Raw genomic sequence first — 25,313 nt, 5'->3', positions numbered from 1 at the left:
AGTGCCACGTTAGAGACTGGTTGGCACCACTGTGGCTTTTGCAGACAGGTAAGTGTCCCCTTTGCACCCCCCACCCCCAAGAGTATCAGGTGAGCCGGGAAATGAGGCCTTTGGCTAGGTAGTCAATTCAAAGCCCCCCCGCTATTTGGTTGCCCTGGACAGAAGCACGCCTGACCTGCCATGTCCTTGTCAGTGCTTCTCTCCATTGTTTCTCCTCTAACGCCATCCACGTAATTTTTCCATTGGCCGTTTCATTTTATTTTCTACCTTGAAATACATTTTTTTTTTTTTTTTTGAGATGGAGTCTCTCTCTGCCACCCAGGCTGGAGTGCAGTGGCATGATCTTGGCTCACTGCATTTACTGTCTCCTGGGTTTAAGCAATTCTCATGCCTCGGCCTCCCAAGTAGCTGGGACTGCAGTAGTGTACAACTATGCCTGGCTAATTTTTGTACTTTTAGTAGAGAGGGGGTTTCGTCATGTTGTCCAGGCTGCTCTTGAAACGCCTGGCTCGGCCTCCCAAAGTGTTGGGATTATAGGTGTGAGCCACCATGCCCAGCCTGAAATGCGTATTTCATTTGTAGTTTTTGCTTTGGTTCCCTTCTAACTGTATTTGGGTAATTGTTTAAGGCAGGACACTTGGTTGGAGAGGTCTCCTGTTGCGTTGATTCTGGGACACCAGAATCACGTTGTTCTGTGGCCCTACCTGGCCTTTGGGGTTCACCGTTTCCTGGCTCCTCAGGTGCTCTAGGGCTTTTGGTATTTGGTGGGGGGATCCTCATTGGGTGATACTTGGGTACTCTGGGTTTTTGACATTTGGTATTGTTGGCTGCCCCCAAGATGCTCTGGGGTTTTCAGCCCTGACATTCCCTCTAGGATTGTGGGTTGGAGGCCCACCCTAGGGGAGTCTTAGTCTTGCCTTTTCTTGTTTTCTGTCCTAAAGTTATCATTTTCTGTAGAAGAATTTTCGTTTCTTATTGTTTATTATTATTATTTACACTTTGCCTTCTGCACTTTGCTTAATAAAAATACTTTTGTAGTGTTTAATTCACTGGCAAACACTTATAGTATACTTTTGTAATACCTTGCTACCTATATATACACCTTCCCTACAGGAAGTGGGAATCTGAGAGGAAGAACTGCAAGGGCCCAGTTGCTTTCCCTCTCACTAGCCTTAGAAAAGCTTCTTTGTCTGGTGAAGATTCTTCTTAGACAAGCAGACAATGGCGAGCATCCTAAAAGACTTGCCAGTAGGGTGTCTTTAAGGCTTTTGGTGAAAATTGAAATTCGACTTAAAAAGAAACTCATTTTCTATTGCAGCATCATTTGGGTCCACTAAAAATGAGAAAACCAAGAGATTTGGCTTAAACGTGGTTCTTCATACCATAATGCTATTTTATAATTGGACTTACTTGGTTAAAAAAAAAAAGGAGGGGCCAGGTGCAGTGGCTCATGCCTTTAATCCCAGCACTTTGGGAGTTCGAGGAGGGAAGATAGCTTGAGGCTAGGGGTTCGAGACCAGTCTGGGCAACATAGCCATACCCCATCTCTACAAAAAATTAAAAAAAAAAAAAGCTGGGCAAGGTGGTATGCACCTGTAGTCCTAGCTACTCTGGGAAGTTAAGGCAGGAGGATCATTTGAGCCCAAGGGTTGGAGGCTGCAGTTAGCTGTGACTGTGCCACTGCACTCCAGCCTGGGTGACAGAGAAGAGTCTCAATAAAAAAGGAAAATGGGAAGAGTTCCCTTATGTATAGGCTTTTATGGCCCTTTACTGGCTTATGTTACTTCCAGGCACCAGGAAGCCATGCCTAAGGAATTCCCTCCTAGCTGCTCCCCCAGAAGACCTACACCTTCCCCCAGAGTCTCCTCAGCTCCCCCATTTCAGAGGGAGGGTTCCCACCAGGTCTGTAATACAGGATTCCACCCCAAGGTCATCAGCTACCCCTCCCCTTGTCCAACTATCCCCAGCCTATCCCTCCTACTGCCTGAGGAAGTAAGCCCAAACAGTACCACCAAAAGTGGGGTCCTGTATCAGCCCCTGAAATCAAACCTGTGTCCACTGTGGGAGGTAGCCAAAAGGAATAAAAGAATAATCAGAGTACATGCACCTTTTTCTATGCCTGGCTTGGCTTTATGTAAGGAAAAATCTGGCCAGTTCTTAGAGAATCCAGGAAAGTTTATGGAAGAGTTTATTAAGTTGACCATGTTCTTTGATTTACTTGGCATGACTTGCAAGTATTGTCATCCACTTTCTGTGCTGCACAGAAGCAGCAGAGAAAAAGGTGTGTGGTTAAGCCAGTTAATCCTAACAATGTTAGTGAAGTAACTTAGGGAAAAAATGAAAATCCCATTCAGGGCTGAATGGTTGAGGCACTCAGGAAATATTTACTAAGGTAAATCCAGACACCCCAGAAGGGGAAGCTCTCTTGCGTATGCATTTTATGACTCAGTCTGCCTCTGACATTAGGAGGAAGCTATAAAAAGCAGCAGTGGGACTCCAAACCCCGATGAGCCAACTCTTGAACATGGTCTTTAGAGTTTACAATAGGGACAGGGCAAAGGGGGCAGAGAGACCCAAAAGAAATAGCCAAAAAGCACAATTGCTAGTGAATGCTTTAAACCATCTGGCCCCTCAGGGTTACCTATCCCAAGAAAGTGTCATGAGATCAGCATCTGGGATACCCAGATGAAAGCCCCTGACTTGCTGGCCCCTGGGCTGGAATCAGCCTGCCTACGGTAAACGAGAGGGCCATTGTCAATGAGAATGTTCTAACCATCTTGGTGAAAGAGGGAAAAAGCTACCCATCAATACTGGAGCTAACCTTCTTCCAGTTGCTCCCAACCAGCTGCCTCGCCCAAGTAATATTACCAGGAGTCCCGGGCCCTTGACCTGACTGACAGACATCTTCCCTCTGTGGCAGATAAGTGGCCGTCTGGATGTTTCTCTCTGGTGTCTCTGCTGCTAAGTGGACTCTCTGCTGGCTCAGGTCTCCCCTTGAGTAGTGGGGTTTGCCCCCTCCCTTCTACGGGATCCCCTTCCTTGACTCTCCCTGTTTTCCATACCTATCAGGGCAAACAAAATTTGGCCAGATTGACAGGTCCCAATTTTGCAAAGAACTTGGATCCAGCTGTCTTGGAAGGTCACTTTGTGTGATGTGTGTTGTGTCTACTGTGCTATCAAATTGGCTTATAAGTAAAAGATCGCTCATAAATTAAACAAGTAAGACTAAACTTATTAGTTTAAAGGGAATATTGCATCTTCTAAAATTTAACTTTAAAATTTTTATCTAGGTAAACCACTGATATTTGTAGGCTTTAGAATGATTAAAATGGCTTTAAATGATGAGCTTTTTGTGTGGTTTAAAGTCTTAAAATTATAGAATGGTTCCTTATCTATAAAGTCCCAATATCTGATATGCAGTTTAGGATTTCTTGCTTCCTAGGTTTATATAAAATATGCCAAAGAAGATGTATCCTTTATTGGGAAAAAGAATAGTCTTTGTCTAATTCAGAAGTTATTAAAAAGGAAGTTCAAAATACAAAGAAACCAGTAAGTAGAAAAGAGAGATGCAAAAAAAAGTTATTGCTAAGGAAGGATATAAAGAGTAATTTTCTATAAAAAAGATCTTGTGTGATAAATTCTTGTCCTAGGGTAGAATGACTGATTATTTAAATAAACAGTAGTATTAGACAAGTCAGAAAGTCCAAGTGTGTCAGAAGTGGTCTAAGTTGTGATAAGGTTTGTAAAGGGGAATTTATAAAGGAATTTTGTGTATAATTAATTTGGCTGTCATTAAAAGAGAATTGTTTCTAATAGTCTTTCTAGAGAATGGTCCCATGTTAAAACAAGGTTTTCCTAAGGTATAGATTTGCTGTTAATAAAATTATAAAAATGTTTGCTTTTCAATTCTATAACTTGTTTCTCTGAAAAACTTCACAGATTCTGACATGTTTAGGCCACGTCCCCCATCAAATCTTGAATTGTAACTTCTACAATTCCCATGTCATGCGAGGAGCCCAGTGGGAGGTAATTGAATCATGGGGGTAGGTCTTTCCTGTGCTGTTCCCGTGATAGTGAATAAGTCTCACGAGATCTGGTGGTTTTAAAAATGGGAGTTTCCCTGCACAAGCTCCCTTTTTGCCTGCTGCCGTCCATGTAAGGTGTGACTTGCTCCTCCTTGCCTTCCATCATGACTGTGAGGCCTCCCCAACCACGTGGAACTGTAAGTCCATTAAACCTCTTTCTTTCGTAAATTGCCCAGTCTTGGGTATGTCTTTATCAGTAGCACGAAAATGGACTAATACAGATTCCTAACTCAAAAGTTCAACTGTTGTTTCAGGCTGCTGTCAGCATTGTCCCCCTTTGAGAAGGCCTGCGATGATAACCATCTCCTTTAGCTTTTTCATCAGCGCCTGTAATAGTTTTTCCTCTGGTTCCCACTGTTGTTATGGCCTGATGCTAAAATATTTTATCTTAGAGGCCTATAAAAGCAATGTTTTCTCCTAGTATAACTTGAATCTGTACTCTTGGTTTTTCCTTGATGTATAACCTTATTTTTGGCTTTTAGGTTTTGACTCTTATATTGCTTAAAAGGGTTTTAAGGGCTAATGAATGCCTGCCTACCTCCATTCCTGTCTGGCCTAGAATGTTTAGTTGGTTGTAAGTCCCTCAGCCAAAGATAATCCCAAAGAAACCTGAAAAACTCAGGCAATGACAGGAAATAGGGGGTTGGACATGCCTCACTGTGCCTCCCCTTGAAATTTAGGCAAGGTGCAAATGGTCTTTCAATATTATGAAAATAAAGGATTGCCCTTTCCCATAAAAGAAAAGAATAGCTTCCTGTATTCAACCAGCAGCTTTGCCTTACTGAAAATTTTTTAAAAAGGACCCCCCCACCACTGGGTGAATTACAACTTACCAGGTATTGTAAAGTGTCCTCACTGCTATTGAACGTCAGGGAATCACTAGCTGGGTACACCTGTCCAGGATGAAACCTGTTTCTCTTAAGTCCCCACAGGTATAAGAGGAGGACAACATGACTTACACTTGTGAACCCCTAGAAGACCTAAAGCTGCTGTTTCACAAATGCACAAATAAATGACATGACAAGGAAGAGTGTATGCAATAATAAACCACACCTATTATTCTCACTTGTTTGTTTTTTTTTTACCTTTCCTAAGATCTTTGACAGCTATTTTATTATTACAAACTTTTGACCCTTGCTTAACTTCTTTTTTTTTTTTCCTGAGACGGAGTTTCGCTCTTGTTGCCCAGGCTGGAGTACAATGGTACGATCTCGGCTCACCACAACCTGTGCCTCCTGGGTTCAAGCAATTCTCCTGCCTCAGCCTCCTGAGTAATTGGGATTATAGGCATGCACCACCAGGCCCGGCTAATTTTCTATTTTTAGTAGAGATGGGGTTTCTCCATGTTGGTCAGGCTGGTCTTGAACTCCCGACTTCAGGTGATCCGTCTCTCTTGGTCTCCCAAAGTGCTGGGATTATAGGCGTGAGCCACCACGCCTGATCGCTGTTTAACTTCTTAGTAAAGTCTGTGTCTTCTAGACTATGACAATTCCATGTGAAGATGATGCTGCACAAGGCTTCCCACCCATCCAGTTGTCTGACTCGGAGAATACAAACATCCTACCATAGGGCCCCTTAGATCAGGTCCAGAGATTTTACTCCTCCAACACTAGGCAGGGCCTATGCCCATAAAATCAGGAAGAAGCAGTTACAGAAGAAAGACCTCTGCTCTTCTGCTGTCCCCTTAAGAGTAAGTAGCAATATCTAATCTTTGAGAGGGAAACGAGGGAGGAGACCAGCAGGACTTACCTCCCTATCCCCACAAGATGAAGTGAAAAAACCAGCAGGAACCAGCAGATGGTGACAAAACCAGGTGCCTGGCTGCCCTCATTGCTCATTCACATAAGACACTCCCATCAGTGCCATTTCAGTTTACCAACGCCATGGCAACAACCAGGAAGCTACTGGCCCTTTCCAAGGCAGTGACTCGAAATTATTTCCTCTTTCCTAGAAAGTTCTGAATAACCCAACCCTCAATTTGCATGTGATTGAAAGTGGGCACAAGTGGATATAAATGCAGTTGCCAAGAGCCCACAAGTGTGGCTGTGGGCACACTGCCTATGAGTTAGCCCGGCAAGGAGCAGTACGGTTCAATAACAGATTGCTAACACCAGGGGCTCACTCTTGAATTCTTTACTGGACAAAGTCAAGCAGTGTTGGGGCTTGCCTGCCCTGCATCAACGCTATTTGCAGAAACATGTGCATTCTATCTTATGTGATATATGACAGCTTTATTTGTTCCAAATAAATACCTGAGAGGATACAACTCTGTGGGTTTGGCAGATAAAATGCCCCTATTATGCTTCCTTTAAAAACGTTCATGGAAGGGGTGGCTTTTTTGGTGTGTGAGGAGATGATATCGTGAAATATCAAGATCACTTACCTCCCAGGGACAAACACACGCCTTCTTCCCTATGACACTATCCTGACTGAGGGTACCAGAAGTGGTCTCTGTTTCCCCAAAGTAGGGTTGCCAGATTTAGCAAATAAAACCAGAGGATGCCTAGTTAAATTTGAAAATAACAGATAAACAACAGTTTCAGTACGTCCCAAGTAATACATGGATGATACTTACGTTTATTGTTTTCCTGAGACTGAGCGCCCTGTATTTTCTCTGACACCTCTACCCCAAAGGAGAGTGAAACCAAAAAGACCAAAATATCCGAAGGACCAAATGCTTGGCTTCCAAGTTTAAGAATTGTGGTCTAGTGTAAAACAGGAAGTAGTGGAAAGAATTCTTCCTGGGTTTTATTTTTCTGCCTGAGATGGGGAAAGTTCTGGAGTGCCTTAGAAAGTGGCTATGGTGACCGTAGCTGCTCCCTGGCCCTCTCTTTGCTTGGCTGCAGCAGGAGGGATAGAGGGCAGTAGACTCCGCAGGCGCCGGCAGCCAGGGCATGGGAGCAGAACGTGGACGCGGGCTTTGAGCGCCTCCGCCCACTCTGCCTCACCTGCGTCCGGTCCCAGAGAGCTATGCGCCAGCAACCGGATGTCCCAGCGTTCCTTGAGGCCTTGCAGGTGCTCCAGACCGGAAGCAGGCGTGTGCTTGCCTCCAGGGGCGCCTCTAGGTGCGGTGGGCCTAACTCCACCTCCGCCGGGGTCGAGGGTCAAGGATGGGGGCTAGGGCCAACCCACTGAGAAGCAGTACGAGGACAGGACGCTGCAGTGAAGGGGAAGAGCTGGCCGCGTGGGATCCCAAGCTAACGCCAGGTAAGCCACGCACCGTCCCCACCCCACCCCACCCCACCACCTTCCGCCGCCGACGCTTAGGGCTAGGCCTGCGGAAAGCGGAACCAACAGAACCTAATGTCCCAACCAGGGGACACCCAAACTGACGGGATGTGAATGCAAAGGAGCTGTTGTGAGTGGAGAAACCGTTCTGTCCTCGCTTGCCCCAGTTTGCGGTTTGGGACGCTGGCGCCGGCCCCATTAGAGTCACGCGCGCCGGGCTAGCACAGGGAGGCCACGACGCGTGCATGCGCTCCGCCAGGGTGTCCCCGGCTCACGGGGGTTGCAGCTGGCATTTGAGGCCAAGGCAGCGAATTCATGGCTTGTGACCAGCCCTGCCGCGTGTCCTGCACCCATGCGGGAGCCTCTGTGCCAAGCAGGCTTTCCCATCGACCTGACAGTGGGCTGTGCCCCGGTCGCCACCAGGGCACATCCAGTGGTAGTGGGATGACCCAGGCTCTTACCACCTGTGCGCCCAGGTGGCCGTCAGGGACCTTGTGGAACGTAACGATTATGCCGTGCGGGTTAGTGGCCGTTTGGCTTTAGACTGATACTTCACATCTGAACCCGTTTGCTCTCCTACAAAATGGAAATAATGCCTACTTCACTGGGTCACTCTGCCGCGTAAATGAGATGATGCACAAAAAGCCCATCCAGCGCCGTGCCTGGCACATAGCAAAGGCGCCATATGCCAGCGTGGTAGAAGTGATTTGTCTCTGGGCAGCTGTCGACCACATCCTCCCACCTCCCTGTTCTAAGTTCTCCGTGTCTTCTAATTCTGTTTGATTAAAATCACCTTGCCCAGAAGGGCCGTTCAAGTTTCCAGGTGGAACTGTTATTTAACTTTTTCCGGGATCATTCATTGCGTTTTAGCCTTTTATCTGATGGGGGAATGAAGCCTTTAATTTATCAGTGGAGCTTGTTAGGGAGGAAGTTTTTGGAGCAGAGAGCCATTCCCGGTTTTGAGGATCATAGCGGATGGCAGGTGCGGCCTGAGGGAACGAGGTGGCACAACACTGGTCTGGGCCCTGCTCCTGGCACAGGGTGGTGCTCAAGTGTCTCCAGCAGTTGGCCAGAAGACGCCTGGATGCCGGGAGCTGGCGGGCAAAACACCAGGCGGCAGCGTATTTCAGGGTCACACTAGCAGGTATGTATTCTTGGCCAGGGCAATTAGCTTCAAAGTGGAACGTCAGCAGGAAGAGAACAGGGCTTTCACACAGGGCCGGTCGTGCTGGTGTGCTCTGGGTGTGGTTTTCAGCTGCAAGAGAGGGAAAGCAGCTAATTAGGTGAGCTAATACTACCTGGAGAGTCGGCTGACCCAGGTAGAGATGGAAAGAATCACAGCTCAGGGTAGGAAATTTTGTTGCAGCCATCCTGACATAGGACAACAAGAAAAAAGGATTTTTATTTTCATGTAATGTGTGCGGTGGACTTTGCTGACCCAAAATGCATCCCTGAACTTTATCCTTATCCCCGAGTGACGCCCAAGGATGCAATTAGGCTGAGGAGGTGATTAAGAGCATGAGGGGCGTTAGAGATAGGGTGAGAGCATTTGAGCATCATTGCTGGTAAGAAAATGTTGAAAACACACTAGCCTATAAATTTAGCTATGTCACTATATTCCCATGTCAAGTGGCCATGTCACAATGTAGTTTCATGGATGTAGACGGAGCTTGGCAATTTTCTGGCCCGTGTGGAAGAGAGAGAAGGGACTAAACCATCTCCTTTGGATAGACATCCCAGGCATCCGTCAGCAAGCGAGGAAGAGGAGGAAGGTCACTGGGGGGGGGGGGGGGGGCAAAATGGGCTCCTGAATGGGATCTGGACTCCCGATGTTAACGTCCCGGCTCATCCAGAGTACCTCCGTGGAGTCCTTTCTGGGTGGGGAGAAATAACATGCCATCATCCTGGATCTTATTGTAGATGATGCTCAGTACAGGCCCTTCCCCCACTCTGACAGTCTTGCAGAGTGGGGCCAGCATTCCTATAACTGCTTCCCACCCAGTTACTCATGCTGCCCACATCTGTAGCTGGCCCTACCTGGGAACAAGACCAGGATGGATTTGAACCTGACATGAGCCCAAGTTATCACCCACCACTTCCCAGGACATGCTGTTGCTACTGCTGTGTCCATCTCGAGGACCTTGGCTACAGCCTTGGTCTTCTCCATTCCCCACTCCCCAAGTTCCCTAGCTTGAACTTGCTCAAGGTTCAAGCTAGTAAGTGGCAAAGCCATGGTCAACCCAGGCAGCCTTGTTCCAAAGTCACATGCTTCCCCACCGCACTGCATCACCCCTCCGGTTAATAGGTATCATAGGATGACAGTTCTATAGGGCTTCCAGTTCTCTACTAGTGTTTCCCAACGCGTGCCTTAGGACACTAGTTCTGCTGGTTGTTCATAAACACCTCTCTAGAGCTTATTGTGTTATAAATGCTGTTAGGAATAGTTCCCATATAGGTAGGTGCTGCTGTTGGTGTCCTGTGTTTCACAGATGATGAAATTGAGGAACTTGCTCAAGGTTCAATTCTGCCCCATCCCCCACTTTTTTTTTTTTTTTTTTTTGTCATTTCTAAGCTTTCTCTAGATGTCACACCCAGTATTTTGCTGTGTTTGAAATACCTCTCAACCCTTTTTCCCCTTCTCTGGTCTGATTGCCTCTTTCTTCTCTGCTTACTGGAACTGGTTGAATTTCCTTGAAACATGTCTCCTTGCCCCTAGTCTTTTCCTCTTCTACTCAGTTCACTTCCCACTCTGATCCTTCCTTGGTTGACTGGTTGTTTTTGACGTTGGTGCTCCTTATTTCCTGTAGACTGAAATCCCAAGGTCCCTAATTTGGAATCCGGGGCCCGTAACAACCTAATGTCAGCCGCGTTTCCAGTGAAGTGCATCATCTGTCTTCCGGCTCCTGTCCACTCTAGTCAAGTCGGGCTGCTCTCTGTCCTCAGCCACACTGCACACCTACTCTGTATGTGCCGCAGTCATCCTCTACTTTTCTGCTTGGTGAAATCCTGCTTGTGTTTTGGGATTTCTGTCAATTTGGCTGTAGATTGTTTCCTGAAACCTTCCTCACCTTTAGAAATGTGGTTCCTTCCCTTCTTTGGGTTCCAAAGTCCGCACATACTCCTTGGTCATGACTTAACATGTTGAGTCATAATTACATACCCTTTCTCCTACCAGTCTGTAATCTTAGGGAGAGGTGACGTCTGCAGAATTCTATAGGGCTTCCAGTTCTCTACTAGTGTTTCCCAACGCGTGCCTTAGGACACTAGTTCTGCTGGTTGTTCATAAACACCTCTCTAGAGCTTATTGTGTTATAAATGCTGTTAGGAATAGTTCCCATATAGGTAGGTGCTGCTGTTGGTGTCCTGTGTTTCACAGATGATGAAATTGAGGAACTTGCTCAAGGTTCAAGCTAGTAAGTGGCAGAGCCATGGTCAACCCAGGCAGCCTTGTTCCAAAGTCACATGCTTCCCCACCGCACTGCATCACCCCTCCGGTTAATAGGTATCATAGGATGACAGTTTCAAGAATGAAAGCACAGCTTGCACTGGGATGAACAAGGTGAACTAGATAGGTCTTTGCTGCAGGGTGCAGAGCTGTCCCAGAGCTTTTCTAAGTGACTGCACATGGGCAGCTTCCAGGAGGATTGGGTTAACAGCACTCCTCACACCTTCTTGGCTGCCAAACTTATTTTTCCCATAGATTATCTTGCAGGGTAATGTCTGTAGAATAGAATTTGGAAAACATTGCTTCAGATCAATGTTTCCAAATTCGTACCACACTGTAAGTTTGTGAATTATTCAAATTTTAACCTGGATGGTTGTAATTATAGAGGTGTTTGACATATATTTATAATCACATTCTTGAATGACGGATCACCAATATTTCCTTGTTGGTTTGCTCCGGCCAACCTGAGGGGCTGCTTGCCTGGCCCTGTCATCACACGGCCGGGGAGTTGAGTTGGGAATCTCCCCTTCTCTGACACCTACTCTGCAGAGCGTCATGTGCCAGGGAAGGCAGGCAAGTGAGTACCAACATTTTATTGCTACTGGGCAGAAATTGAGGCTGTGAACAGGGGTGTGCTGACACTGTAGGAGAGGCTGAATGGGGCACCTCCGGGGAGATGCAGTCAGTGGGGGATAGAAAGCGAGCAGAGCTGGGCCGGCGGGGCATGGGGTCCTGGAGCTCCAGGTGGGTGGTGACTGCAGCATCAGCTCAGCAGGGCATTCTTCTCTTGCCAGAACCCCCGTCTCTCAGGCCCACAGAGGCTCTGTCCTCTCTTACATCCCCCCTACCCACCTACCCAGACTCATTGTGTTCCTTGAGGGGAAGGCACCCAACATTTGTTTCAGTTCATAGTTTTTAAAGATGTGAAGCTGTTGGTTGGATCCCATTTTGTAGATGGGGAAGAATGTGTCATAGTTGGGTGGTTGGGAAACGTGACCCTGGAGCACTTGGGCCACTTTGGTCAGCTCTGGCCTGGTAAAGACATTGTTGTGTAGAAGCTTTAGGGAGCTTCTTGCCCTGTCTCCCTCTGTCTTTCATCCTCCCCCAGGACAGCCGTTGAAGCTGCAGCGGGGCGATGCTGAGTCTGAGCAACAGTGAGCTCAGCTAAGGTAGAGAGTCCCATAGAACTGTCTCTGAGCACGTAATCTGTGTGGGCGCCCTGGGATGCAGTGTCCGCTGTGCGGGGAGAGAGGTTTGCCTGGACCATCCACTTGCTTACCTGTTTTCCCTTATTTGGCAGAGAAGCTAATTATGGCCAAACTCTTAGAGGGAGGGGTATGATGTGTTAACTGTCTGCACCCACGGCCTTACCGGAATGCCTGCCGTAGGGTAGCTCTTTAACGTGTGTTTTGAACAAATGAATGATTAGCGGCGTACGTCCTCACTCTGTGGTAGCTATTGTTGTGCTGGGACACAGAACTAGGATCCAAGCCCATGTCCTGCGTGCCTGCCACCAAATGGCATCCCTGCAGTAGCAGGGACCTTGTGCCTATCCGAGTCTGTTTGAATGGCTCGGTTGTGCTGTGCAGGGCTGGGGGCTGGTGTCAGCCTTTTCCTGCCCCAACAGGAGCTGCTGTGGGAGATGGGGGAAAGGGAGTGAATCCGCTTCTCAGGAATGCCTGAGTCAGGCGCCTGTCTCCACAGTTTCTGTTCATGTGCGCTTAGTTCTGTGGCTCTTCTTATCTCTGAGATGTTAAACTTCTGTTGAGATAGAAAATGTTCCCGAGCGGGTGCAGAAAGAGATGATGGGACATCTGAGGTGGCTTGACCTCAATAGCAGGCAAGTCTTCCATTTGGGACCCCTTAGCTGAGGAGCTTTGGGGCCACCAGTCAGAGCCTGCGTAGGGGGCTCACCGCAGTGGTTCTCCCTCATTCCCACCCACGCCCTAGGCCCCCACTTTGTGGCTCCTGACTTTCACCAGGGGGTCTCCAGTTTCCACCCCCTGGAGCCCATCCACAATTGAATAAAGAAGCCTGTCCCCAGCCCCAGCATGCTCACTGCTGCTTCCCAGAGTCTCAACCAGCCAGCATGTTAACCCTGGCTAGATGGCAGGCACTGTGTGAGGCACGGGGGATCCAGTGATAGACAAGACAAAGTCACTTCCTTCAGAGAGCTCATGGTCTAGCTGAGGAGACAGACACATGTGACATGGAAACAGCACACCATAAATAGCGAATGTTCTGCAGTGTTGCAAAGAATGCGGGAAGATAGAAGTGGGTGGAGAGAGGAGGGAAGGGGAGAATGACTCCGAAGACCTTAACCATTTGCCACAAGGCTTAGGTAACAGAGAGTCTCTCTTAAGAGTCACCCTCTGCTAAAGCTATGACTTTTCGTCTTTGTGCTTTTAGTGGCAAAATCATTTTTCCAAACTTCTGCATGGATCACCAATAAAGACAACAAAAGCAGAGTGCCTGTGGTGAATTGGGAGCAGGGTGAGGATGGGGGTGGGGGTCGGGTGCTCTCTGCCTGGCTGCATCCGTGTGCCTGCCCTTGTTTCAGAAGTCCGGCCTCTGCTCTCCGCAAGGTGGTCATACACCCATTCAGGTTGCTGTTGAGCACCGCTTTGCCTTGGAAGGGCCTGGAACCTACAGGCTTGTTACAGACAGATCTACAGGTGACCTTGTCATTCCTGCCTTGGGTCCAAACTGGACAGCTAGGCTTTTCTTTTGGGGAAGTGATGCCTAAATACAATACAGGTAGGAAGGGGTAGATCTGCGTGAGGAATCGTTGCCTTTTCCTAGCGTGGGATGAGTTGGTGGCTTCCTGGAGCTGTGTGGTGTGTGAGCCCGTAAGGGGAGGTGCTGCTAGAGTGGACAGTGTCTCTGAAGGGGAAAGGCCTGTTCTGGGACTTGTCGGTGCAGAGAGCTCTGCTGAAGAGCTGTACTTTCTGATCAGACCTTGCCTACAGTTCCCCAGGGAACCCAGGGAGCTAAGTGGACACCTGCTGGGAGAAGGTGAGAGGCCAGGCCAGCAGAGGCCAGTTCTGCTGCCCTGCCTGTAGGTGTGGCTGCTCCGATTCACCTGCGGCCCGGCCTAGTGCTCACAGCGCCGTGGACCCTGAGCACATCATTTTATGTGTATTGGCTTAGTTGATCCTCATGACAACCCCACGTGTTAGGTATTATTTTGACTCTCCTTGTGCTAATGAGGAAATTCAGGCACAGAGGTTCCCTGGGTAATCAGTGGTAGGGCTGGCATTCACACTGAGGCAGTCTGGCTTCCCAGAGAATGCACCTGAGAACTTTCTATACATGGCCCAGCAGCTTCATGAGAGAAGGATCCTCCAGTGTCTCACAACTGGGGATTCTTACGTGCGGCTTCAGCTGTAAGTGACCAGTTGGAGAACACTGTGTGTGTGTAGTTTGTATTAAAACACCCTCCTGATGCAGGCACCTGGAAGCTGGTGCCAGGGTGCTTTGCTGACCAGTAGAGACAGGTTACAAGACATGGAGTATTCCTCAGAAAGCAGCTCCTGCTCGGCAGGTGACTTCCAGCTGCCTTGACCTGTTACTCTGTGCTGGTCTCCCAGCATGCAGCCCCTGGTCAGGGAGACATGGGGGACTCTGGAATCAGGGCTGCACACCAACAGGGGAAGATGTTGATCTTATTCCTCCTTCCCCAACTAACTCAGCGCCCTCCTACCCATGACGCCCTTGGCTGCGTGTTCTTTACAGAAGAGGTGTGTTCTAGCTGGGTGCCTGACTGGCAAGGGAGGACGGTGAAGGGCGCCCCACACGCAGGCAGCTCTTCAGCGCCTGTGCCCAGGTCTTGTGGACCATGGGTCTCCCAGTGTTAAGTGCTCCCCACGGGGCTGTGCGGCACCAGCAGGTGTACCCTCTTCAGGCCCTTGGCTTTGGCTGCCTTTTCCTGCTTGGCTCTTTCTGTGCTCCCTCACTTTCATTAGAAGCTTCTTTTTTTGTGAGAAGTTTATGAGTAGGAGGTTTGTGGTGGGAGAAAGCAGAGAATGGAAGAATAATTCTGGATTATCTGTGGGTTTTCATTAGCTACTCTTTCTGTCCCTCATTACCAGGGATGAATAAGATTTGCTTCATAAAGGATTAGGATGCTTGTGCCATTTTGCAAATAGAGGTTAAGGAGTTTTTCTCAGAATCAAACATTAAGCTAGAAAAACAAATCCAACATAAAACCCTGAAGCAAAAAAGGAATCCAACAGAAAATGCCATTCTGTTCAAACTTATGGCCTGTAGGAAAAATTTCAAAAATATTCCTTCAAAGGGCCAAGCAGCAGGCCTCCCGTTTAAGCGCTGCAACTGTTATAGGATGTCTCTGTCTCACATACCGCTTTGAAACATTACCCTTTTCATCCTGCATGATCAAATGCCTTCTCTTGCTGACTCTCATTCGGCCGTCCTGAATAGGGCGGCTATTGTTCTCCAGCAGGGCATGCTTTCGGTGTCACATCATTCTGGCAAAGTATTGACACAAACCAGCATTATTCCTGGATCTGCCTTTCTCTTTGGTCCCCTTTCTTCTGGGCCTAAAGAGATCACATCCAGAAAGGCAGTTGGGTTTTCTAGGTTGGGGAGGACTCTGGGTGCTTCCTAGTGGGCTTTTTGGCCATGAAGGGACTGCTCTGTTCTGCCACCCACGGTGTGCGGGTAGAGACTCGCCGTGGTCACGAGGCAGGGGATGGATTTCCAGAGGTCTCTTGGCTAAAATGCACTCCGGAGAACTTTTGTTTCCAAAGTCAATTTATTGAATATTAAGTCATAAAGCCAGTGATATAATTTTAATGAAAAATATCCTGTATCACTTAAGACTTAAAAGAACAAAAATACCCCTTAGAAACACTGCTTTGAAAAATAATCACATTAACTTTACACACAACAGAGTCCTTTCTTAAGCTTTATTTAAGAAATCGAGTACTATATAGTTCAATATATATAAGACACATCCAGTATTGTGTTCCTGATAGCAAGTGCATAGATTTTGTTAAGATATCATTTTCACTCAATAGAAACGTTTCATGGTCACATGAAGATAATATTCCCAGTGATTTGCCCAAGCATGAGAGGAGAAAACAGAACACAGCAAAAATAGTGAACTACAACAGAGATGAAAAACAACAACAGCAAATTAGCAGAACAGTCGATTCCTGATAAGTGAATAAGCTGATTGTTTGGTCACAATGTTTTATTCACTTATCAGGAACGATTCACAGTACATTAATGTTCACTGTGTGTCCTAGCCTGCCAGCTAAGAGTCCGAGCCCATCGGCTGCGTGCAACTGCTGTGGGCTGGGCAGCGTGTGTGGCTTCCATCAGCAAGGCGGATGTTGATGGTGCTGCGGTATCCCAAGGTGGTCCATGCATGGCACACGGATTCACCTTGCTCACACTGCAGCGGTGTCATACCGACTCAAAAATATGGGTATGAATTTAAGCAGGGACCAACTTTACAGTCATAAGTGCTTAAAGGAACTAGCATTTTCATCCCCTTCTTTGGAGAATTATTTGTTGCTTTAAAAAAGCAACAAAAACTGGCTTTGTCTTTCTCTTCCTTTGCTTAGCATGAGTATTTTGTCTTGTGCCAAAATGGTGGATCTGTGTACTTATAGATTTGAAAAATAAACACTTGCACCTTGGAAATGATAATTTAATCACCCCCCATGCCTCCCAACATCCCCCTCCCACCTCCCTAATAAAAAGAAATCACGCCCTTAGCCATCCTTTCCCACTAATGTAGGCAGTGTTTTCAGAGGAGACTGCCGAAGGCTATGAGGAGACTGAAAGCAGAAGTGGTGGCAGGAAGCGAGCTCCATCCGTGCAGGCTGGAGCTGGTGGCATCACTATCACTGAGGCAGCCAGCCCCGGGGAGGGAGCCTCCCTTCCTCCACCTCGCCAGGCCCCTCTGTTGTTGAGCAGACTAGAAAATACAATCTCGGGCCAGAGGGGCTGCTGCAACGAGAGGGTGAAGATCCTGAGCACCTACTGGGAGAGATTTCACTGGCACCCAGAGGAAGGCTGCCAGGTGCTGGGTGGCCTGAGTCAGAGCTTGTGCGTCTGAAAATACTGGAAGGAGAGATAAGACAGAGGGAGCAAACATCGACGGAATCTTGTAAGAGCACTTTAAGAGCAATCAGATTCCTGAGCAGAGGCAGAACAGGGCCTGCGGCTTCAGTCTTTGAGGGCAGAGAAGGAACAGTTTTTGATAACTGGCCTTGGGGTGACAGTGGGCACGAGACTTAGGTTCATCCAGGAGGGAGTGTGTGGATGCGTATGGCGTTACTAGCTTTTGTTTGGAAAAGGACAGTAAACTATGAAGACGACTTGAGTGTGAGAAACTTAACTTTACCTCCCCCTGCCTCCACCGGACTGAGTACAGCTTCCATTTGAGCCCTTGGAAATACTTCTTTTCTCTTCCGTTAGTGTTAATAATTAAAGCTGCTCCTGGATTCAATTAGCTTGTAGAAATAAATAATTTAAATGACTTTTCTATACATATCTTTTGATTGATGGCAACAAATAGACTTAAGTTTAACCCTTTTCACCAGCTAAGTTGATTTTTCTTCTCTGGAGAACTCACCTCTTTTAGAAAGGTGATTAGTGTCTAAGAAGAGGTGGACTGTAATGATGCAGGTTTGGCCTCGTGGGTGTGGAGAGGAAATCCCCACAGCAGTTTGGAATGTATGTTAAGAACTGCGTGGATAGACTCATGAGGGAGGGGAGAGAAGGGGGAAATTAACCTGTGTGGTCAAAAGACCGTAAAACACCTTGGCAAATCCAACCCCAAAGGCAGTTACTGAGGTGAACCTTAGGAAAAACGTGTATAAATCTTGGAAGCAGGAGTTCAAGTGGGCGGTTGTACATAAATCAAAGGTGGCTGGTGTGCAGTTTCCTCTTTCCCAAATCAGATATTCACTTAAGTGGAATCGACTGTATCTTTTTACACAACATAGAGAAAAAAACAGATACGTGAAACAGTGAGGTGTGCAGATGTATCACCAACATATAATGACTACCAACAATACAACACGCAGAGAGAGAAACAAGTATTAGGAAAATGGTTTAATATTGGAGACAGAAGCAAAAAACTGCATCACACAATAACATACATTACAAAAATAAGTTTGACTGTTTCAACTACACGGTTATGTTCACAATGAGGACAGAAGAATCAGAAAAAACTTTGATCTAAACAGCAAAAAAGCAAACCCTAAAGTTTTAACTAATACATTTATCCACTTAAAGTGACTGAATACTTCTAAATCTAATTACCTTATTGTGTAACTGCACAATACAGAATAAAAAGTGAAACTTACCGCTGTTATTTTAAGACAAAATTCTAATGCTAGATATAAGCAAAGGGAAAAAAGAAATCAAGCCAAAGTTTTTAATTCTCAAAAGAAAAGCAACTTTCTTTCTTTCAACCCGAAATCAAACTTGAAATCAGTCATTGTCAGGGGCCCACCAGAGCAAGCCACGAAAATTTCCATTTTTTTTTTTAATCTCCAGTATAAAAAGTTCCACTGGTACAAAATGCATAAGTACAATCAGTTGTAGAAATAGGAAAGCCTGCGTATTTTTTTTTTGGCTCAAATTCCATCAAACAACAAAATCCAAATGCATCAATAAAACAAACAATACTCAAATGGTCTTACAGTTTCCACTAGGTTGCATTAACTTTGGCTTTTCTCAGACAATATTTAAAAACTATTTTGTAATTCTAAACAAAGTGATTATTAATCTACAAACATCAATTCTCACAGCACAAAAAAACAAATACATTTTTTTGTATGACATTATTCAAAAAGGTAATGAAACTACAGGTTTTTTTAAAATTTTATTTTTTTTAATTAGCACTTAAGATAATAAAAACAAACAGTAAAATGATTCCAGAGTAGCACAAGCCAACTATAACCCCTATGGTGAAAGAAAGATGAACTCGTTACGCCTTTGAGGACTGCCATTGTATCACAATTCTCTAATTTAGATTAAAAATGACTATTCTCTACACTTGATTAAAAAAAGCGGTTTACCTGTGTTTTCTTCTGGCACAGGCCCTTTGCACCCTTGCAGCTTTTTCCTTTTGATATTAAAAGATAAAAGTGGATAGAAGGACAGTTTGTCTCTGTGGAAGGTTATTTTTTGGAGAAGGGCAAAAAAGGACTTTCCCCCTCATGTCCTCTCTTGGTGACTTGTGAAGAAGAAACACTCGATTCAGAGGGCATGTCCTGAGCCTCCTGTCCCCTACCCTCAGTGTTTCCTCTGGGGGAGATGCATGCAGGTGGGTTGAGAGGGACATGGGGAGGGGAGTCGGCTTCAGTAAAGAAATCAAAGCTGTTTTTCGTTGAGATTTAGGTAATTGATAAGAAGTTTCAGAATGAAATGGTCTTAGAAATTCAAGTGGTGGGCTCTGTGTTTCCACGTATGTGTCGAGACACACCGTGTTCTGAGAGAGAGACAGGTGCAATAACTGTTGTTATTAAGCTGATTGCTGCAGGAAGTACAAAATAGCCCTCAGAGGATGAAGGAAGGCCCCAGCAGTAGTAAACACATGTGAGGATAATACAAATCATGTCATTGTAAATGCATGTGCTATAAGAAGGAAACGTTTGTGTTGCTTTTTGTTTTTTTTTTTGCATCAGTAGAGGCTAGTCCTTTCCATCCCAGGGCTATCCCATCCACACACACTGATCCTAACAGGGTGCTGAGCGGGGAAGGGGAGCTGAGGCCAAGAAGCTTCCAGGGCATGCCGAAGAGGAAGGCTGGAGCTTGTGTTGGGGCTGTAGGCGTGACATTAGGATTTGTCAAGACAGCAAGGTACCTGTTCATAGAAAGTCATATGGCACTTTAAAAAGTGGCAGCAGGAACTGGTGCTAGGTATTTGGTCAGTAAATTGTGGTAAAGAACTGAGCTTTACTGAGATGAAATGTATTCAATTAAAAAACCACAAAGGCTGGGAAAGGGCTATGGGCTTCTAACTCCAGATACCTGGTATATTCAGAGGTACCTACCGGGGTCGGAGACGCCCCGGCATATGGCTGATTAGAAATACTATTTAGGAGTATTTCAGAAACAGAAACAAAACCCCTCAAGAGACTATCCTGCCACAAAGTTGTTTTACTGCAAGGTATATGAAAATATTCCAGACTATAGCACTAACGTGATCTCAAAAGCACACAGGATTGTTAGGTGCTCAATCTACCTCCGTTTTCCCTCAGGGTTTATCCAATTACTCGTTAAAAACTGAAGAAGGAATTCTAGTAGCACATTAGGAATTCTTTTCCCAAAAATGAGAAATAATCAAAAGTAGTGTAGGATTTTTTCCCTTTAGATTGGCCTCGTGGAATTGTTTTCTTTTGGATCTTAACCAAAGAACAAAGTAGTCAAACCGAAACAACTTAGAGGATAGATGCAGGGAAAAAAATCGAAATTGGAAACACCCCAAAACAAACTCACTCAAATCATGACAGTATAAAAAGTCATCAACATTCCAGATAGCTCTGGGTAGAAAGGGTTAAAAGTTCAAAACTTTCTCACCTTAGAGGTTTCCACAGATTATGAAGAAAATACATGGTGAGGTTGCCTTCACAGCACTGATGTGCGGAGTGGTTAAAAAAGTGGGACATGGGCACTTATACAATGTCTTACAAAAAACATCAGAGAGAAATAACAAACAATAACAATTTCAGGCAACAAGACCACAGGATAGCAAGTTAACAAACTTTTTAACCTTTTTTTGTTTTGTTTTGTTTTTTTTAAATATTAGGGATTTATACAAAACACATAATAAAATACCCATGTTATCAAATTACTTCTCACAAGAAACACACTGAAGCTCTAGGAAGGAAGTACCTTTGGAATTTGGCACTATATATTTTCACTTTTTTTCTTTAAAAGAAAAAAAACAGATCACATTTTGCTGAACACAAACACATCTAAATAGTCCACAATTAAAAAAAATGACATCAATGCTTCACAAGCCAACACAAAACTTATTCTGGAATAGGTTTTTTTTTTTTTTCCCTCACATGAAATTTTTTTTAAGCAAACAACTTTTTTTTTGAAATTCTTTTTTTTGTATTAAGTAAACCAATTCTAAACTTGTCTTATCAACAAAGAACATTAAGACTCGTGATGAAACCACAACTTAATTCACAGAAGCACCAACATAACACAGTTTACAGTAACCTTTCTCCTGTACATTGAAACAGTATAAAATATAGGTAATTTCATGTGCATTAAACCATGGATTGTCTAACTGTGAGTTCAGCAAAAGGTGACACAAATAGGTAGCATTTGCCCCAAAACAGGGTAAATATTTTTCTTATACTAATCTACAAAAAGTGGTTCTATATATATATCTTAATGAGAAAGTGAGCCACCTAAAATGGCCTTATCAAAAAACTTTACACTGCCTGAAAAATGTAAAAACTATTACAGACCTCTAGAGACTTAAAATCAGACAGTTTTTTTCTCAAACTGTTTTTGGAAGTAGTCTGTTAGAAACCAACATTCTGTGTCCCTGGACACATATTGCTATTGTTACCAGTGACCGGGAAGAATGCCAATCCCTGTATAATACTTTCAAGTCTGTTTTAGGAAAAGAAAAAAAAAAATAAGAAAGAAACGTTTTTGCCACAGGTTTTTTCTATAATGAATTTGTCTAATAATAAATTTCAGTCTTGCATGAATGCAGCAATGTTTTTCACATTGACTTCCCAGAATTCATAGCTAGATGAGGTCACATGCAAATTTCAAAGGTCAAACTAGATCAAAGGTCAGTAGGAGAACCAAATATGATGTGAGGTCAGAAAGACATCAGAAACAATGACGGGACGATGAAACTTTTTTTTGAGACGCCACAGGGACATGCTAGGCAAACGATGAACTAACGGGCATGAAGATGTCTAGGGAAAAAACAAGGAAGAGTAAAAAGTTACACAGAATCTATGCAGCAGCAACAAAATCACTTTTAAGGGTGCAGGAGAAAAACTAATGCAAATCTTAGGTCATTAGGGAGTCTCCGAGCCATTCACATAATTTGCATTTCTTACACTCTTTATCCACAGCACAATGAAACCCCAAGAGAATCCATCTGGAGAGAGTGAAAGGGGATGGATTCCGGGTGTTTTGGGGTGAGGGACAGGGGGAGAAGGTCCAGTTTCAACAAATGTGACATATGGGGAAAGTCAGACGACTGAACTGTAAACTAGATAATGGAAGTTACAAACAAAATAATCAGACAGATACAAACAACGAGAGGATAAAGCATGAACTTTAGGTCTAGGGTTCAACGGTGAAAAAAAGCCCATTCCTAGAACAATTCCTCTAGAGACTACTTCAGAAGGTTCTAGCTAGACAGAGAACTGCTCTTTAGGTACCCAATAAGTTAACAATAGGCAATAAATAACTTCCATTATTTCTGAGGCAGTAAAAATTTTGTATAAAAATAGAAATGCTTTTTTACAAATAAAATTTACAGGCCTGTGGCTTTCTTTTTTATTTATGTATTTATGTATTTATTTATTATTATTATTAAATTTATCTTTCAAGAAACATCAAGTATTTTCACTCATTTTTATTTTTTAAACCCTGTAGCTTTAAGAAACAGATCTCTAAATCTTTTTGTACATTAATCCTTTCTAAAAACTAAAACTAAAATAAAACAATAACAAAATAGACAACCAGTGTAATAATTTGACCAATAAATGTCATGTTTCTTTGAACCCTAAAATAAAATCCTACTTAGTAAAACAAGCCGATGTAGTGGAAAGACGTGTGGTTGGAGTAAGTGCTTCTCCTGGCTTCTCCCTCTCCTAGGCCACCACGTTAACCTCTAAGCACCGGGCCCTCCCTCCGGGGGCGGGCGCCGGGCAAGGAGGGGTGAATTCTCCAGGCAGTGCTCTCGGGGCACCAGTGGTTTCAGAGTTAGAATTGCACATTAGCGTTTGTTTGCCTTTTAAATTCTCAAGATGCCGTTTATTTGTGTATATGCTTCTTTTTAAAAAAGCAAAAATGAAAAAAAATTTAAAAAAAAGGTAAAAGGAGATTCAAATTGCAAAACAAAGGAGAATACAGTGGCACAACTGGAGGAGGAATTTACTCAATAGAAACAAGGTAGCCCAAGTTTTAATTATGGCAAACTGGGTAGGGGAAGTGGGTGGGGACATGGAGGCCTTACTGTAAAAATAACCGTCTCTCTTGGTGAAAGTTGGCAATGTGGTCCTCCTCTGCCTTCCCTGTTGAGACAGGCTGGCTCGTGGGACTTACCCTAAGAAAGCTAAAATGAGAGCAGGGAGCCTCTGGGGTTAGGATCAGTAAGGTTTGCTGTCGTTTTTGGAACGCTTCAGCTGCACCTTCAAGCGTTTCATGCCGATCTGAAAGCCATTCATAGCCTGGATAGCAGCTTGTGCAGAGACTGGATTGTCGTAGCTAACAAAACCTGGAAAATACCGAGAGAGGGAGTCAGCCTGGAGAGGAAGCCCAGCAGAAAACAGAAAAGGGGGCCGGGGCTCTGGGGAGGGCTGAGGAGCCAGCATGAGGCGCCAGCCCCATGGGCCCAGCACAGCTCTGCAGAACTGATCGTGAGTCCACCGTGAGTGGATGATGGGGCGTGCCCACTGAGCAGCTGGCTGGACTGGAAATGTGGCGGCATGGAGCACACACCCCTCCCCACACACGGAAACCTCAGACTCAACTGTTTGTTTGGCTGAATTCAGTTCCACTTACTGAGCTCGCTCAAATCAGTGTGTTTCAAGTCCTTTAATATCTCTCCAAAAGAACCCCAGGTCCATACATGCTACTTATACAAGCAGTGGTGTAAATATTCCAGGGCTGTGGGGGCCCCTAGGGGCTCATGTGTCCCAGCCAGGTGAGGCCAACCAGCAGGCTCGGGAAGGGAAGGGCTGGAGAACAGCAGATACTGCCAAGCCCCGGCCTCTCACTCTAGCTCTCCATGGTCTGTCATACAGAGCCTACACCTGTTTAGCTGGAGGATGGGTCAATTAGCGAATAAACTCTAGAATAACTCATACTTGATTTTTACCCATTTGGAGTTAATACCAAGGAGACTAGGGAAGTGCTGGGCCTTTCTCCTTATCTCACTTTCCATTTCCAAAGCTCCAGTAAATTCAGCAGAAAGGAAATTGCTCCCTGGCATCTCCCAAAGTCTGGGGGATACATAGTCAATGGCTTAGTATCTGAAGAGAATTCATCTGAAGAGAATTCCCCATCTCTTACTCTCTAGCAACGACCTCCACCAAGAACAGCACGGAGGGCATGCTTTTGAAAAAGAACTGCAAAGACCCAGTGACAAGAGGATCTCGGTCCCAGAGTCTGTTCCAGCACTGGGGGAGGTGGCAGCAGAGGTACAGCAAGGCTGTAAAGGGTGCTGATCTGAGTGGTGACAGGAAGCTATTGTCCTGATTTACATTTAGGTCTAAACGTGAGCTGTTTGGAAGGTTCTATACTAACTAGAGGAGGAAGAAGAGGACATGACTTTTCTGCCCAGTTCTCGGCTGATGAAAATGGGTATGCAGCATAACATTGGGCAGCTTTTCAGAGGTAGGCTAGATTGCAAAGTGGCTGTTTACATTTTTATTAAGTCTCATTCCCAATAAATGTGACCTAGGATCCAAGATTTGTGCTCTGACTTTCCTTTCCCTCTGGGTCTTTATCAAGGAACAGCAAGATAGTTACAGAATGGAAATGGACAAAGGTGAGATGGATAACAAAACCTGGCCAAGAACTAGGAAGGAACGGGGCACTACCTTATGACTGGCAGCCCTAAGAAATGCGGCTGGCTCACCGAGCAACCTGGGTGCTATAGTGTTTCACAGAAATGGAAACCAGTCCATCATGCTCAAGAATTGTCTGCTGACACTAACAAACAGCTATGGTTTACATCAGTATGAGCACATGGTTAAGGTTGGAGGCTAATAAACAATCTGTTTTCAAGGAAGCAAATATTTTCTCAAATCAAATCATGAAGCAGAATTCCCTTCCAAATAAACCTAGAATATTGTTTAGCTATGAAAAACACAAAAGTCAGCCTGAAAGCCTTGTAAATCATGTAGGGAAGCCTCGCTAAAGTAGGCTCTTGCTCAAACACACACCCCACCCATAATGATTTAATTCGCATATCCTTCTCTACTGAACTGTCACAGAGGGGTTTATAGTTGCCACAGCAGCCGCCGAATGGGTTCCGACTGACAGCCTTGCCGCTAGGGTAACGTGGTGACTGTAAGCGGCTGACATGCGGAGTCCTTTAACCATGCCTTCAGACCTTCCTGGGTGATAGCACAAATTAGACGTTAGGATAAGAGTTTTAGAAGCCAAAACATTCTCTTTGGACTGGTTACTCATTACCAGCCAGAGTTAAGTTTGAGAACCACCCTCCCTTTGCTACTTTCCTTTACAGCACACAATTCTGTGTGTTTCCTCCAGCCCTTACCTAACTACCTGGGTTTTATGCTGTTACTATTTCCCACCGGCATGAATTATTAAATTGCAGGAGTGATTAAAGCAAA

At 45.2% G+C, this 25,313-nt stretch overlaps 2 protein-coding genes across 30 annotated transcripts in view; one reads left to right on the top strand and one right to left on the bottom strand.

Annotated features, from left to right (window-relative positions):
- Positions 1–7,134: 7,134 nt before the first annotated feature.
- LOC116469698 (putative uncharacterized protein CELF2-AS1) overlaps positions 7,135–25,313 on the top strand; it is a 37,768-nt gene continuing 19,589 nt past the window's right edge. For all 6 annotated transcript variants that reach the window (XR_009211107.1, XR_009211101.1, XR_009211100.1 and 3 more), the window contains exon 1: positions 7,135–7,292. Coding sequence is in view for 1 of the 6 variants with exons in the window: in XM_058431521.1 (XP_058287504.1) it covers positions 7,196–7,292 (97 nt within the window). In the remaining 5 variants the exon portion in view is untranslated. The remainder of the gene's footprint in view (positions 7,293–25,313) is intronic.
- CELF2 (CUGBP Elav-like family member 2) overlaps positions 15,514–25,313 on the bottom strand; it is an 872,815-nt gene continuing 863,015 nt past the window's right edge. For 16 of the 24 annotated variants that reach the window (XM_032154967.2, XM_058431478.1, XM_032153467.2 and 13 more), the window contains one exon: positions 15,514–23,227. In XM_032154967.2, the coding sequence (XP_032010858.1) occupies positions 23,100–23,227 (128 nt within the window). In that variant the 3' untranslated portion in view covers positions 15,514–23,099. The remainder of the gene's footprint in view (positions 23,228–25,313) is intronic. The other 8 variants (XM_032152939.2, XM_032153279.2, XM_032153738.2 and 5 more) reach the window with 1 other exon arrangement.

This window comes from Hylobates moloch, unplaced genomic scaffold (genome assembly GCF_009828535.3).
Source record: "Hylobates moloch isolate HMO894 unplaced genomic scaffold, HMol_V3 SCAFFOLD_2, whole genome shotgun sequence".
In the NCBI taxonomy this organism is placed as follows: domain Eukaryota; kingdom Metazoa; phylum Chordata; class Mammalia; order Primates; family Hylobatidae; genus Hylobates; species Hylobates moloch.
The sequence above is the reverse complement of the archived record's forward strand: the minus strand, read 5'-3'. Positions and strand labels throughout refer to the sequence as shown.